The 16,886-nt window shown below is 34.4% G+C and overlaps 1 protein-coding gene and 1 pseudogene across 1 annotated transcript; both read right to left on the bottom strand.

Moving 5' to 3' along the window:
* Nucleotides 1-3,426: 3,426 nt before the first annotated feature.
* On the bottom strand, nt 3,427-5,039 carry LOC142643864 (uncharacterized). The gene has a single exon (XM_075818595.1). It carries the CDS (start codon nt 4,993-4,995, stop codon nt 3,622-3,624), a length of 1,374 nt encoding a protein of 457 aa, XP_075674710.1. The 5' UTR covers nt 4,996-5,039; the 3' UTR covers nt 3,427-3,621.
* Nucleotides 5,040-12,115: 7,076 nt separating this feature from the next.
* Nucleotides 12,116-13,858, bottom strand: LOC142608718 (putative acetyltransferase At3g50280; annotated as a pseudogene).
* Nucleotides 13,859-16,886: the final 3,028 nt, after the last annotated feature.

Below are 16,886 nucleotides of genomic sequence, written 5' to 3'. Positions count from 1 at the left end.
TTTTTAATGTAAATAATATGATGTATGATTATTTTTTTTCATAAATGATGAGTATAAATTGAAATGATTAATAAACTTGTTTCGTAGGATCTCATTCAATGCATTTTATCTTTATTATTGTCTTCATAATATTTAAAGATAAATCCTCCTATGAAATTTTTTTGCATGTATTTTTGGTATTTCTTGTATAGGATCATGTTTTTTACCATTCCTATCATTGAATTTTTTTTGAAGAAAATATTAAGTTGATGGCATTTTGTGAGATAGTATATGATATTTATTAGACTTTTTTGTTGTTATAAATTTTAGAAATATGCACTTGTCAATTATTTCAGCAACCTTAGGGATCTTAAGATTTATATATATTTTTGTTGCATGGTCGATGACAAAGAATTTGTCTGCATAAATTGCATAGAACATTATTAATAGACAAAAGCATATTGAATTGAAATTGGGGAAAAATGAAGACTTGATTTCATGAGGATGAGATTTTCCAGAAGTATCACCTATACATAGGGGAGGAAGAAGAGAGTTTGTAAGAGGGTAAGAGTTTTTGCTTTGATTTACACGTGAGAACGGTCAAACTTGGGACATAATATGTAAGGTAAGAATAGACTTGAGTTTTTTATAAGGTTTGGTCTACTTTTAAAAGGTAGTTTATTTTATAGTGAATTAATTTTGGTCTAATGGGTTTAATTGTCAAGAATAACCCATATTTTATATAATAGTAAAAAGAAATTACTATTATATATTGGGTAACAGTAAAAAAAACATAATAAAAAGAGGTTAAAAATGTTAAATTTATATAATAGTAAAAATAAGTTACTATGATCTATCGGATAACGGTTAAAAAAAACTTAATGAAAAAAGGTAAAAAAAAGTTGAATATAATATTAGAATGCCACGTGGCAAGCCAGTAAAAAAAGTAACTATGATCTATTGGGTAACAGTAAAAAATACTTAATAAAAAGAGGTAAAAATTGCTAAATTTATATAATAGTAAAAATAAGTTACTATAATCTATTGGGTAAAGATTAAAAAAACTTAATGAAAAAAGGTAAAAAATGTTAAATGCAATATTAAAAAGAGGTAAAAAAATGCTAAATTTATATAATAGTAAAAATAAGTTACTATGATCTATTGGGTAACGGTTAAAAAAAACTTAATGAAAAAGGTAAAAAAAGTTAAATGCAATATTAGAGTGTCACGTGGCAAGACAATAAAAAGAAGTTACTATGATCTATTAGGTAACAGTAAAAAATACTTAATAAAAAGAGGTAAAAATTGCTAAATTTATATAATAGTAAAAATAAGTTACTATAATCTACTAAATAACGGTTAAAAAAACTTAATGAAAAAATATAAAAAATATTAAATACAATATTAAAGTGGCACGTGGTAGGACCTCATATACTCTCACATAAGGTCTTTACTTTTATATATATATTGATATTGATAAGGATAAAATATAGTTAACACCTATGAGGTTTATGTTAATGTCAATTAGGTTCAAGACTCTTTAAAACTATCCAATTCAGTCATGATCACCATGAAAAAGATGAGAACATGAGTACTGGTTTAGGGATCAAGTTAAGTTTAGTGACGAAGATCCTAATAATAACAACAACGAGAAACTGATATTTTGGACAGAAATTGAAAAAGCAACAACCAAATGCATCAGCTTTAGTTCATCGACCAAGTGATCCACTCAAGACTCAGGAGTAGAGACTAGAAGAGGTTCCTGTGACAAAAACTCCTGCAACAATAAACGAGTATCACCTACCAAAATTATGTGCTACATTTTCCATGGTAATCTCTAATCACCCCTCCCACACCCACATTCACCTTAACATACCCCTTTCTTGCATCCAACGCAATTAAAATAAACCTTGTGTCCATTTTGATTGCTCTGCTACAAATGGAGATAGTATTTGTATTATATACTATATTTGCTTCTCAATTATGTGACAACAATACCCAAGATTATGATAGCTAATGCAATAGGTTCTTGATCCCCTGTCTGGCCACTAGTTGAAAAACAAACACAAGGAAATGCTGTGATAGAGATTGTTCATTTTGGGGCATATTAATCACCACGAAAAAGGCTAGCAGACATATAGTGGGAGAAATGGTAAGACAGGCCTACGCCCAACTACAAGACTTTGGTTGAGCATCAATGAAAATTAAGTAACATGCGATGGTATAAAATCAACAAGTGGGAGCATATTAAGCTTAAGTTCAAGAGCAAAAAGCTCCTCAAAATGCATCACCATTTGAAAAGTATCAAACCAACAAAAACAGTACAAAACGGGGATGCTATACTGTATAAGGCGCAACGCTTGTGTTATGTTAGTCTGCCACATGGTTAAAGATACACTTTGAATTGCTCAATGTTGATATGAACAAGATTTTCTAAAATCCAGGATGTAAAAAATTAGGATTCAGTTCACAATTCTTAAAAGAAGCCAATGCTATGATACAGACACTACAAAACACGCGGGTCTTAGGCCGCGTTTGCAAAAATGCGGCCTAAGACCCTGTTTGAGCTGCATTTCACTGAAACGCAGCTACAGCGCCAGACCCTCAGCCGCGTGCGCCGAACGCAGCCCAAGATCAGGTCTGTAGCCACCTTTATTGGTGTTCCACCTGCGTTTTTCTGGGTTGGGCTTAAGCTGCGTTTATTGCTTATGCTGAATTGTTCATATTTTGTTATATGCCATTTTCAGAGTGGAAGAGCTCATAAGAAGGGGGTCTAAATGGTTAAAGATAAATGAGTAAGCAGTAACATGACCCAGGTATTGGATATAAAAAATGTATGAAGTTAAGTTTCACTTGAGATTCTCAAATAAGCCTACTGTTTTTAGCCTTCTTTTATGTGCTACGGGTGATTTAATCTGAGGGCCTAATTTTTAAAGAGCGGAGCTTTAATCTTCCATATGCTATATTAGTAGCTACTATTTTACACTCAAACAATACCTATTGCATGAGGATGTAGCATGTCATATAACATATTTGATACAGTCTGCAGATGAATATCACATACTCCTTTTATTGTGGCGTCTTTCTAATAACATCATATACTTTGCAAATTAATCTCTGATAGCACAACAAAAAATCATTATACCCATTCATTTCCTGCACTTCTGATGTCATAAGAATCATAATACAAATTAACTGCTACTAAAGCTCTACAATCAAAGCCCTGCTACTTCCTACAACAATGACAAAGGGGTACTTAAATCTTCCATATGGTATGAGTTGCTGCTATTTTTTTATTTATTTTTTTGCTGAAAGAGTTGCTGCTATTTTACGCTAAAATAGCACCTATTGCATGAGAATGTAGCATATTATATGACATATATGATGTGGTCCGCAGATGAATATCACATACTATTTTTATTTAGGTTTGTTTTTGACAACATCACATGCTTTGTAAATTATGCTCACATATTACTAATAAATTAGTCATTAGAATCATAGCACAGATTAACTGCAACATTTAGACACTCGCTAACAAATATGCATTGTCCTATAAAAAAAAAAAAAAAAAAATATGCATTGCTTTCCTTCCACACAAAAGAAAGATTTGACTTGGTCATCTGGATGGTAGAGCATTGGAAACTAGTGCAGCTGGTGGGACAGAGAGACAGCATCCATGAACTCCTTATCAGACTCAAGAGAGCTCATTGAATCTGGCTGAAGGCACACCTCCAAATCAATGCTTCCACCTCCTTCGTAACCCGGGTATGATGACACTTCCCCATCATGCTTGTCTGCATACCCACTCCGAAGTGCCACTGCTTTCCCCATTCCAAATTCAATCCCATACATATTGAACCTGGGTGAACTCCCCATCATTACACCGTATGGGTCAAAAACCCGAGCAGGTTGTGGAATAATTGGAGACTGCAGCCAGGTATCAACCAAGTCACGCACAACTTTATCAGTGTGGTTGACCACAGTCTCATGCAACTTCCAAGCCGCCCACCCAAGATTATGTTCAAGCAACTCACCAGCTGTCGTTACTCCCCCCAATATGTAAACCGAGTTCCCAAAGTAATCATCAGATAAGGATGGCTCCATTCTTGACCTGTTATTGGTGGCCAACCTGCAATGTGTTTTCTGGTCATGTGGTAGACAACGCGCACGCGTTATGCACCTCCAGACAAGTGCAGACAAGGACTGAAAGGAAGAGATCTTGTTGGTATTGGATTCTGCATTGGCTTTTGCTTTGAGTTTTGCTATGGATTCGGAAGAGAAGTGGAACATTCTTTCTCTAAGTTTTGGTGCTTCACCTCTGGAAATGAACTCATCTTGGTGTGAGAAAGGGAGGTTGATAATCGGACTAACACCATCAGGAAACCATCGCCTGTGGATTGGTGGGCGTGTGATAGAAATGTTGTTTCCCTGTGCCTGAAAGATCTCAGACCAAGTGTTAAGGAAATGCCAATAAGAGGTTCCATCGCCAATGCAATGGTTCATGGAACAGCCTATAAAGATACCATCTTTTAGTTCTGTTACTTGAATGGATAGCAATGGCATGGTATGACCATCATAGTTGACCGCCCTGTCAAGATCAAAAAAGGATTGAACGATTGATGGTATATCAATCGGAGAAAGGATATCAGATATTGTCATGTCTATATCTGCATAGATGAATTTAGCTCCAGGGCTGTTACTGCAATCAACAAAAATCAAGCTTGAAGGTGGGTTTTCATTTTTTTGTGTCACAAGGCGGCCTGCAAGTGGGTAGAAATGGACAAGAGTAACAGAGAGGGAATGCTGAAGCCTGTCCAAGAGAGTTTTGATGAAGTCTTCTTGGGCATTTGCTGTTGGCGGTTTGGTAAAAAGAAGGCCCTTTTGGATATAGTTTAAAGAGAGTAAGATAAGATCCCATGGTGCCAGGTAGAAGGGCCTCTTTGATTCTTCTAAAGCATACTGTGGTTTGATAAAGCTCTCTGAGATGTATCGGATTTTTGGAGGATTAGTAGACATTAGAGATTGGTTACGGAATTGTTTCAAGGAAGCTAAAGGAAAGGTGACTCTTCAATCTGCTGTGTTTTGAATAGCTACTTTGGTTTATAAAGTTGAAGATTTGCAGATATTTGACTCAGTCTAAATGGTCGATCTAGTCCAACAAAGGAGGCAGGCAGAATTATCATTCCATGACGCTGGACTTGGACAGAAACTTATCGCATCTATCTTAAAATAACAAATAACATTGAAGTGGTGGGTCAGTGCAGCATCTAATACATCTTAGTTAACGTAAAAAATGACGAAAAGAGGAGGCTTTTTCTTGTGCAGGAAGAAAAATAAAACATGCAAGGTTGAGAATAGACATTTGTGTAAGGTTAGGAATGAATTAATTAGGGGAGAGAAAGGAAGTAGATAAGAAAATAATATAATATTTTATTAAATTAACTAAGATGTATTAGATGCTTCTAAGAATTTTGTCAAGATAACAAATATTGATAAAGAGAGAGAGAGAGAATTGTGGCATACATATGAAGAATTTTCTCAAGGTCAAGAAATAGAAAACACGAGCATGCACAAATACATGTCCACCACTAAAATAACATGTATGGTGAACATGTCCACTACTAGAATTTTCTTAGAAGCATCTAATACATCTTAGTTAACAATAACAAAGAATGACGAAAAGAGGAGCTATATTTCTTGTGCAAGAAAAATAAAATCTTCAACTTAAGAAGGTTGAGAATAGGCATTTGTGCAAGGTTAGAGATGAATTAATTAGGAGAGAGAAAGAAAGTAGAAAAGAAAAGAAATTAATATTCTATTAAATTAATTAGGTTAGCTAATATGAAAATCAATTAATTTTAAAGATAACATTGATTATAATAATTTTCTAACAATTAGATTTCTTAGAAATCTACCGTGTATAAAATGTGTAACTCTTGTGGAATTGCACCAGGCATAACTTGAACCCATCTCTTTTTATATATATATATAATTAATCTGCAATATTATTAAGAAAGAGCCATATCGGCTAATATTACAAGCTACTGCTAATATTTCCCCGTGCTGATATATACTGTATAATGTATATAATCATATTATAATTATATTAAAGCATTAGTCAAATAAGGCGGTCATCAACTTATTGATTAAGAAACAATATGTAATTGCATCGTAAAAGCCGACAGAGTCATATGCTTTCTTTTTCTCTTTTTTGTTCCTTGACTTTCTTCCCCCCTTTCATTAGCCCACCATCATTTTCTCTAATCTCCTCTCACCGGAGCTGCTAGTGAAACTGTTTGAAGGTTTACAATTTTTTAATAGAAGAAAAGAGGTAAAGGGCATGTGACAAATTCCAAATTACTATAAATCATCCCTGAGTCCTGACATCCATAACATGTCTACTACGTGCCTCACTACCAGCAATATTTTTGACAATTTGGTGGTAGGTATCAATATCGTTTTTTATTTATTTATTAATTTTTTTATCAAGGGCCATTCTCGATTAGACCAAATTGCCTTGTTAACTCATCAACTAAAACATCTCGAATTTTGGGGGAAAAAAGTTTAATTACCTCTGTTTTACTAGTCTTTAATATTTTCAAATGTTTATTTTATTCTTTATACTTTTAACTTTGTGTCGATTTAGTGGGTTCCAATTAGCTCAACTGATAAAGTTTCTGATAGTTGAATAAGAGATCTGAAATTCAATTTTTGCCTATATAAAAAAACTGATTGGTATTGAACACTCATTAAAAAAAAAAACTGTGTCAATTCTTAAAAAAAAAAAAGTGTGTCAATAAGTTTCTATTAATTGTTAAATGAAAAAAAAAAAGTGACATCGCAAACGGAAGGAGATTGGCTCAAATGACCTAGAACGTTTGCTCAAAGGAGATACGTTTTTCAATCTTTTCTTGTAGTTTATTTTCAATTGAGAATCTTGAGATTATTAGGGAATGTGGAAATAACAAAGTTGCAGAAGAATTGCTTGACTATGCAAGGAGGAGACTCCTGCAACAATTAACAAGGATCACATTCCAAGATTTTGTGCTGAAGACCCAAATCTTTACCAAAAGACAATGCCATCCTCGCAGCAACAATGCAGCAGCTACATCTCCTTGGTGATCTCTAATCACAACACCCAGTCCACCCACCTGAGCACACCCTTTGCGTACCACTATCAAAATTGACCTTGTACACATTAAAAGGTGAGGCTATCCATTTTGCTTGCTCCAATGCAATTAGATATAGTATATGATAAGTATAGTGATGTGATACTCCTCATGTGTGTGTCTATATATATAGACGAGGAGTATATCTAAAAGTTGAAGTGTAGCATTTATTGTTGTTATACTCTAGTTAAGTCACATTAGCTCTATGCCATCATTTATTATTTTAGATTTACCGGTTGACATATATTGAGCATCTCCTTAAATTCAAGTGTTACTCTATCTCCAATTCTATCACGTGTTCTAAAATTAGAAAATGCAAAACAGAAACATAAAGAGCTTGCAAATGGCTTTGAGAGAAAAATGAACTCTGTATTTACTCATCAAGTTGTTAGAAGCAGTTACCAAAATAATTATCTACAAGTGTTTATATACACAAAAAACAAGGGCTAAGAATTGGCGCCCAAAATGCATAACTAACTTCTCAAAACTACAACCAATGAGCTAATGACAATTGGCACAAAATGTAACTAACTGCTGCAACTGTTTCTTAAGTGAAACAATACGTTTTCCCTTTAGTTTCTTCCTTGCCGTTTTATACTCATTTAATTCATGATGAGTCTACTATGAATGTGAGAGGTGTGAATATTATTTCACTATACTCTAGAAGTACCTATGAATTTTTTGTTTAGATTAGCAAAGTTACTACAGTAACTATGTAAATTTATACTAACACTATTTACTTTGTATTTAGTTTTATATTCTTTTTTTACGTATCTCGATAATGTAGGAAGAAAGTAGATGATAGTTGTTATGAGTAAAGAAAGATAAATAATTAAAAAAATCAAGAAAATTGATATTTTAATGTAATATAGTGTAAAATAAATTATATAATGTGTGGTGTTTTGAGAAATGAGTATGTACCCGAATCAAATAGTTTTGTATTAATTTGATGCTATGCTTAAGTACGATTAGTAAGTTTGTTTTTATTTATGTTGATAATCTTATGAATTTGTTGTTCTTATACTTATCTTTTATAAAAAAAAAAAATCGTCCAACACATATGTCCAACCCGATCCACGTGAGTTGGGTTGAATCCCTATGATAGGTTGTGTTGGATTGAGTTTTTTCCAACCCGACCATTGTGGGTTGAATTGAAAAATTCTCTCAACTTAAACCATGCATACCCGTACTCTCATATGACTTTTCAACTTATAAATATAATTTAAGTTTGAAGTTTTTAGAAAATTAGACTAACAGCGATACTTTTCAAAGACTTTCAAGGAAAGACTTTCCTTGAAATTGTTTTTATGGAATTGGGAATATTAAATTTAAGAGGGGAAATATGGTGTTTAATTTATTTATTTATGTTAAAGCTATTGAAAATCAAAATTTGTAAAGCACTAAATGAAATTTATTTTAAAATTTTACATTGAGTATAACCAAATACAATCAATGGGAGGCAGATATGAGCCAAATTTAGTCATTGCGACGTGGTGATGGTATGATAGTACATTCTTAGGGCATCCACATAATCTCGTGCAGAAAATTCTCTCTATGTGTGTGTTTGGGTTAGCTGAAATTTATGAGGAGTGTAAAATCATTTGAAGGGAAAATAGAAGGTAAATTCCTTAATTTACACTCCATTTAGTCAACTGAAAATTATTTTCAGTTTAATTGTGTTTTTTGGTCCACCCAAACATGCTGTCATGTGGAAAATATTTTCCTTATTTTGTTTTCACTCAAAAAAACGTAGCCTAAATCACTAGAAGATGCGAATTGGGCTGCAAGACTCTCAAGAGTGCTCGACCCTTCAAGGAGAAGATTCTTACATCCAAGTCATACACGCTAAAGTTTCTTCATTTTTGTTTTTATAATGGCATAATTAAAACGTAGGTTTTTTGTCAACAAGTGCCTAAAAGCATCAATATTTAACAATTCAGTTTTTTAGGAGTATTAATGCTCCAATAAAAATCAAACAATCACAGCTTCTTTAAAAAAATAAAAAAAATTTTGTTGACCCTATGTGACCATTCCTATCATTTTATAATACATGTACAAAAATACCAAAAAAAAAAAGAAAAAGAAAAGGAAAACTGAGCAAGATCCATAGCCGGTGAGTTTGCCTCTTCCCATGTGGTTATTTAATTAATAATGGTAGCATTAATAAGTCAATAATGATAGTATTTAATTAATTAGGTGAATATGTGGTAAGTTTTTATTGGTGGAGTATTAATTAGATCAAATTTAGTTACAAATTATAAATATTCATCCAAGGAATTAACTATTCATTGTAATGTTTTCAAAAAAAAAAAAAAAATATTCATTGTAAATAATACTTTTGGCGATTATCAAAAAAAAAAAAAAAAAATACTACACTTTGATCTCTATACAATATTATGACTAAGATGTTCTTGAAAGAAGATAACTTATTTACATCCCCCTTCATCACTCTTTCTCTCTCTGTACCCTGTCTCAGTTTTCCACTAACAAGTCTCATTAGATTATTTCCTTCTTAGTCTTTGTGGCAGAAACGAAATCCAAGGACCGCATTAATAAGCTATGAAAAAAAAGAAGAAGACGTAGGACCACGTTAATAACGTTCAGTTGTCATTACCAAAGTTGTTAACTTTGTTTGGATACGGTGGAAGAGGTAGAATCAGTGCTTATCTATGCAGGTGGAGATTCCTCGGCCCAAATTTTACAAGCTCCTTAAAAAAAAAAAAAATTAATAATAATAATACTAAGGGTTTAGAAAAATTTTAATATTTTTTTTCAATGAAAAATTTAAAAATTTGTCAAAAAAATTAATTTCTTTTTTCTATTGACATCCATTAACCTTTTCCTTAATAATAATAAGGATAAAATATAGTTAACACCTATGAGGTTTAGATTAATGTCAATTAGGTTTATGACTCTTTAAAATTATCGAATTCAGTCATGATCAGCATGAAAAAGATGAGAAAATGAGTAATGGTTTAGGGATCGAGCTAAGTTTAGGGACGAAGATCCTAATAATAATAACAACGAGAAACTGAAAATTTTGGACAAAAATTGAAAAAGCAACAACCGAATGCATCAACTGTAGTTGATCGACCAAGTTATCCACTCAGGACTCAGGAGTAGAGACTAGAAGAGGTTCCTGTAACAAAAACTCCTGCAACAATAAACGAGTATCACCTACCAAATTATGTGCTACATTTTCCATGGTAGTCTCTAATCACCCCTCTCACTCCCACATTCACCTTAACATACCCCTTTCTTGCATCCAATGCAATTAAAATAAACCTTGTGTCCATTTTGATTGCTCTGCTACAAGTGGAGATAGTATTTGTATTATATACAATACTTGTTTCTCAATTATGTGACAACAATACCCAAGATTATGATAGCTAATGCAATAGGTTCTTGATCCCCTGTCTGGCCACTAGTTGAAAAACAAACACAATGCTGTGATAGAGATTGTTCATTTTGGGGCATATTAATCACCATGAAAAAGACTAGCAGACATATAGTGGGAGAAATGGTAAGATAGGCCTATGCCCAACTACAAGACTTTGGTTGAGCATCAATGGAGATTAAGTAACATGCGATGGTATAAAATCAACAAGTGGGAGCATATTAAGCTTAAGTACAAGAGCAAAAAGCTCCTCAAAATGCATCACCATTTGAAAAGTATCAAACCAACAAAAATAGTACAAAACGGGGATGCTGTAATGTATAAGGCGCAACGCTTTTGTTATGTTAGTCTGCTACATGGTTAAAGATATACTTTGAATTGCTCAATGTTGATATGAACAAGATTTCTAAAATCCAGAACGTAAAAAATTAGGATTCAGTTCACAATTCTTAAAAGAAGCCAATGCTATGATATAGACGAGACAGAAACTAAAAAGAGAGTGTATTTATTGCTTATGCTGAATTGTTCATATTTTGTTATATGCCATTTTCAGATTGGAAGAGCTCATAAGAAGGGGGTCTAAATGGTTAAAGATAAATGAGTGAGCAGTAACATGACCCAGGTTTTGGAAATAAAAAATGTATGAAGTTAAGTTTCACTTGAGATTCTCAAAAAAGCCAACTGTTTTTAGCCTTTTTTATTGTGCTACGGGTGATATAATCTGAGGGCCTAATTTTAAAAGAGTGGAGCTTTAATCTTCCATATGCTATATTAGTTGCTACTATTTTACACTCAAACAATACCTATTGCATGAGGATGTAGCATGTCATATAACATATTTGATACAGTCTGCAGATGAATATCACATACTCCTTTTATTGTGGCGTCTTTCTAATAACATCATATACTTTGCAAATTAATCTCTGATAGCACAACAAAAAATCATTATACCCATTCATTTCCTGCAAATTAACTGCTACTAAAGCTCTACAATCAATGTCCTACTTCCTACAACAATGACAAAGGGGTACTTAAATCTTCCATATGGTATATGAGTTGCTGCTATTTTTTTTTTTTGCTGAAAGAGTTGCTGCTATTTTACGCTAAAATAGCACCTATTGCATGAGTATGTAGCATGTTATATGACATATATGATGTGGTCCGCAGATGAATATCACACACTATTTTTATTTAGGTATGTTTCTGACAACATCACATGCTTTGTAAATTATGCTCACATATTACCAATAAATTGTTGCATTTTGAAGTCATTAGAATCAGGGGCGGAACTACCCTTGGCTTCCCCCCCCACCCCCCTCCCTAATTTTTTTTAATATTATTATATATATGCGTATTAATTTTAGTAATTTTATTATATAAAATTATATTTTATTTCTCTTTAACAATATTATTGATTCTTTTAAGAGTAATACTATATTTACAAACTTTTTTATAACATTTTTACAAACATTTTTTATAGTAAATTCTTATTGATTCGCATATAGGCATACTATTTACATAATTTTTTTTTACTTACCAAAACCCACTTATTACATAAGTAATTTATAAAAAAACTTGCAACTCTAGTATTTTCTTTATTTTAGTGACCATAAAAAAATTTATAGATCTAAAATCTAAAACAAAATATACAAGCAAAAAAAAAAAAAAGCTCTAACAACAAAAATTACCAATAAAACTAAAAACAAAATTAAGCTAACATAGCCAATAGTGAAACCGCCCCATAACTCAAAAGTTCTAACTCCGTACTTAATTAGAGTCAGGGCCCAGATTAACTGCAACATTTAGACACTCACTAACAAATATGAATTGCTTTCCTTCCTGACAAAAGAAAGATTTGGCTTGGTCATCTGGATGGTAGAGCATTGGAAACTAGTGCAGCTGGTGGGACAGAGAGACAGCATCCTTGAACTCCTTATCAGACTCAAGAGAGCTCATTGAATCTGGCGTAAGGCACACCTCCAAATCAATGCTTCCACCTCCTTCGTAACCCGGGTATGATGACACTTTCCCATCAGGCTTGTTTCCATACCCACTCCGAAGTGCCACTGCTTTCCCCATTCCAAATTCATTCCCATACATATTGAACCTGGGTGAACTCCCGATCATTACACCGTATGGGTCAAAAACCCGAGCAGGTTGGGGAACAATTGGAGACTGCAGCCAGGTATCAACCCAGTCACGCACAACTTTGTCTGTGTAATTGATCACAGCCTCGTGCAACTTCCATGCTGCCCACCCAAGATTATGTTCAAGCAACTCACCGGCTGTCGTTACTCCTCCCAATATGTAAACCGAGTTCCCAAAGTAATCATCAGATAAGGATGGCTCCATTCTTGACCTGTTATTGGTGGCCAACCTGCAATGTGTTTTCTGGTCATGTGGTAGACAACGCGCACGCGTTATGCACCTCCAGACAAGTGCAGACAAGGACTGAAAGGAAGAGATCTTGTTGGTATTGGATTCTGTATTGGCTTTTGCTTTGAGGTTTGCTATGGATTCGGAAGAGAAGTGGAACATTCTTTCTCTAAGTTTTGGTGCTTCACCTCTGGAAATGAACTCATCTTGGTGTGAGAAAGGGAGGTTGATAATCGGACTAACACCATCAGGAAACCATCGCCTGTGGATTGGTGGGCGTGTGATAGAAATGTTGTTTCCCTGTGCCTGAAAGATCTCAGACCAAGTGTTAAGGAAATGCCAATAAGAGGTTCCATCGCCAATGCAGTGGTTCATGGAACAGCCTATAAAGATACCATCTTTTAGTTCTGTCACTTGAATGGAAAGCAAAGGCATGGTATGACCATCATAGTTGACTGCCCTGTCGTGGTCAAAAAAGGATTGAACGATTGATGGTACATCAATCGGAGAAAGGATATCAGATATTGTCATGTCTAGATCTGCATAGATGAATTTAGCTCCAGGGCTGTTACTGCAATCAACAAAAATCAAGCTTGAAGGTGGGTTTTCATTTTTTTGTGTCACAAGGCGGCCTGCAAGTGGGTAGAAATGGACAAGAGTAACAGAGAGGGAATGCTGAAGCCTGTCCAAGAGGGTTTTGATGAAGTTTTCTTGGGCATTTGCTGTTGGTGGTTTGGTAAAAAGAAGGCCCTTTTTGGATATAGTTTAGAGAGAGTAAGGCAAGATCCCATGGTGACAGGTAGAAGGGCCTCTTTGATTCTTCTAAAGCATACTGTGGTTTGATAAAGCTCTCTGAGATGTATCGGATTTTTGGAGGATTAGTAGACATTAGAGATTGGTCACGGAATTGTTTCAAGGAAGCTAAAGGAAAGGTGACTCTCTTCAATCTGCTGTGTTTTGAATAGCTACTTTGGTTTATAAAGTTGAAGATTTGCAGATATTTGACTCAGTCAACAAAGGAGGCAGGCAGAATTATCATTCTTAGAAGCATCTAATAGGTACATTTTAGTTAACAATAACAAAGAAGGACGAAAAGAGGACGCTATCTTTCCTTATTCCAAGAGTACTTTTTGAAATGATCTCTTCTCTTGGTTGGACAAGCATAATTTTTGTTATAGCACTTGATCTGTAAATCTTTCCTTATACAATTGTTCTTAGGCTTGTTGTGGACCTTGTCGATTTCTGAAAGAAACTTTCTTTGATTGCAGAGTTTTTCAAGAGCAATTAGCACATGTTGATAGATTTCTCCCAAAGAGACTTGCTGCAAAGTGATTTTTTGAAGGTTCATCATGCGGAGAGTTTCATCTCCTAATGGTTATGGGAAAGAGTTAAGAAAAGTGTGCTTGGAATTGACATCATCCATTCCATTAAAGGAGTAGTACCTGCTTGACATTTTGTCAAAATGTTTCTCTAGATCTTTTCTTTCAAAAGAACAACATTTCATCAGTAAAAATTCTGCTCTTGCCACTTCAGTGTAATGGGCCAGTGAACCAAGGAATTCACTATGAATGATTGTGACAAAATCTTCTAGAGTGTTGCACTCGGCTGCTTGTCTTTGCCTGTATTCTCCAAGATTGATCCACCATTGTCTCAATCTTCCTGTAAGTCTTGTGACAAACTTGGCAATGATCTGTGCAACAGTATTATTTGGGGCTTGGAGTTCAGCTGTGCACCATGAATACATGTTAAAAATCTCATCATGCCATTTTGAAGGAGGACTGTTATCAATGGTAAACAAGTGCTTTGAATGTATGGTGTGTACATTTGTTCCAAGACAGTTGAATAAATAACAGATGACAAAACCCTTTCCAGAATCATGGATTACAAAATATGAGAATCTTCATTAGGCGGCTCAGCCAATCCAGTCCAACACTCCTTTCTTCATCAAAAAAGAAAATGGTGAAGTTGAAGTTAGGTTTTTGGCAGCTACACCAGAAAAGGATGAAGTAACAGTCTTTCCTACTCAAATGGCTATGATCCAGCCAGTCTCATATGAAGGTCTTGAGGGCCTTCAAATCAAAGCATTTCGAGAAGATGGAAAACCTTGCTATAACGGAAAACATGCTCTGGCCATATATGGTGGGATGTTTGTGACTATGCTAATTGTCAAGAAGAAGAAGTCTTTGAAGAAAAGCAGACAAGACGAAAGAAAAAGTCTTTCTAGCAGCTTCTCAAAGAAAGATATGAGGCAAGAGATTCAGAAGTTGACCTCCTTGGAGAATCCTCTAGAAAGTTTGATTACTATGTCCTCTATCCCAGAACTAGAAAGAAAAAAACTCTATCCCTTTCCCCATGCAGAAAAAATCATGATCAAAACCAACAAAACCAGAAACCACCACTAATTCCATATTACCACAAAGTTCTCCCCCAAATACCAAAATGTCAACCCAAGCCTTCTAGTCAAACCTATACACAGAAAATCTTACCTTGTTATATGTTTGACCATGCTTCACCTTCATATTCACAAAATTTTCCTCCTCTTGAAAGTTTTGACCATCCACAAGCCAATGTCAAACATGTTTGGAAAATCAAAAACCCTGTTGAAACCAATCCAGACGGAACCAAGAAACAAGTCTCTTCAGCTGAAGCAGTTCTAAATTGGCAGGCAGAAAATGCTGTTGCACAAAACCAGGTCCTTTCAAAGATCCTTGATAATCAACAAAAAATGACTGAAGCAGTAACTCATACCTTCTCGTCCTCAAATTCTCTTATTGAAGATTTGAAGAAAAAAATACAGTCAGTTGAACAAGAATTGGCAATAATTGCCTTCATAGTAAAAGATTTGTCTGTCTCCTTCCCCCTCATCGGGCAAAAAGAAAAAGAAAGAAAACAATTGTTGATGCAACTCCAGTCTATGGAGAGTTCACAAAAGGTGGCTACCCAAGCTCTTCCAATGCAAGTCTACATGCCTTATCAACCTCGTCAATCATTGTATAAAGATCTGTCCATACCTTTAACCTCACCATTCTCCTTAGTCCCCCCTTACCAGAATCCCAACCACTAACCATGACACATCCTGCTCATAATCCTTTTAAACCAAGTGGAATTTATCCCAGCATAATAAGCCCAACACCACTCCAACCAGAATCTCAAACCAGACCACAAAATGAACCTCCTCTCATCAAAAAGGACAACGAGCCATTATACCAACCACTAGATCCAATTATTGGTGCTTCTTCAAGACCTCTAGATATGAACATGTTGGCCATAAACTCTGATCCCCCAAACCCAATTTCATCATTTCTTAAAACTCTAACTCTTCAAACATCAACAGAACCTTTTGTCCTCCCAGTCATTGATGACACAAATCTAGATTTGTTTGGCCTTGAATTAGACAGAGTATTTATGACAGTTCCAAAGGTAGAAGAAGAAGATGATGTCCTTCATCCTGAACAACCTCCACCACCACCAATATTTCTACCATCACCTTTCATACCTGATCACCACACAAGATTAACCTACTCATCAACCACAGATTCAAAGCACTTGTTTACCATTGATAATAGTCCTCCTTCAAAATGGCATGATGAGATTTTTAACATGTATTCATGGTCCACGTCATCAATCAATTGTTAAAATTCAAATTTTTGTAGTTTAAAATAATGTATAAAATATGAGTTTATGGATTAAATGGTAATAGCATCAGATTGATATGAAAATTGGCATGCATGTTAAGAACATATAGAACATGTAATTTGATGGTTGGATTTTCAAAATATTAATTCAATAACAAGTTATTGGGTGGTGTAACATTGCTTAAAGTTATACTAGGTGTAACTTGAACCCAACTCATATATATAATTAATTTGCAATATTATTAAGAAAGAGCCATATCAGCTAACATTATAGCATTGAGATGTGAAGCCATATGGGCTAACATTACAAGCTATTGCTAATATTTCCCG

Source organism: Castanea sativa, chromosome 1, assembly GCF_040712315.1.
Source record: "Castanea sativa cultivar Marrone di Chiusa Pesio chromosome 1, ASM4071231v1".
Taxonomy (NCBI): Eukaryota; Viridiplantae; Streptophyta; class Magnoliopsida; order Fagales; family Fagaceae; genus Castanea; species Castanea sativa.
The sequence above is the reverse complement of the archived record's forward strand: the minus strand, read 5'-3'. Positions and strand labels throughout refer to the sequence as shown.

Excerpts from the sequence above, each read along its gene's own strand:
- LOC142643864 (XM_075818595.1), bottom strand. The coding sequence starts at position 4,995 with ATGTCTACTAATCCTCCAAAAATCCGATACATCTCAGAGAGCTTTATC.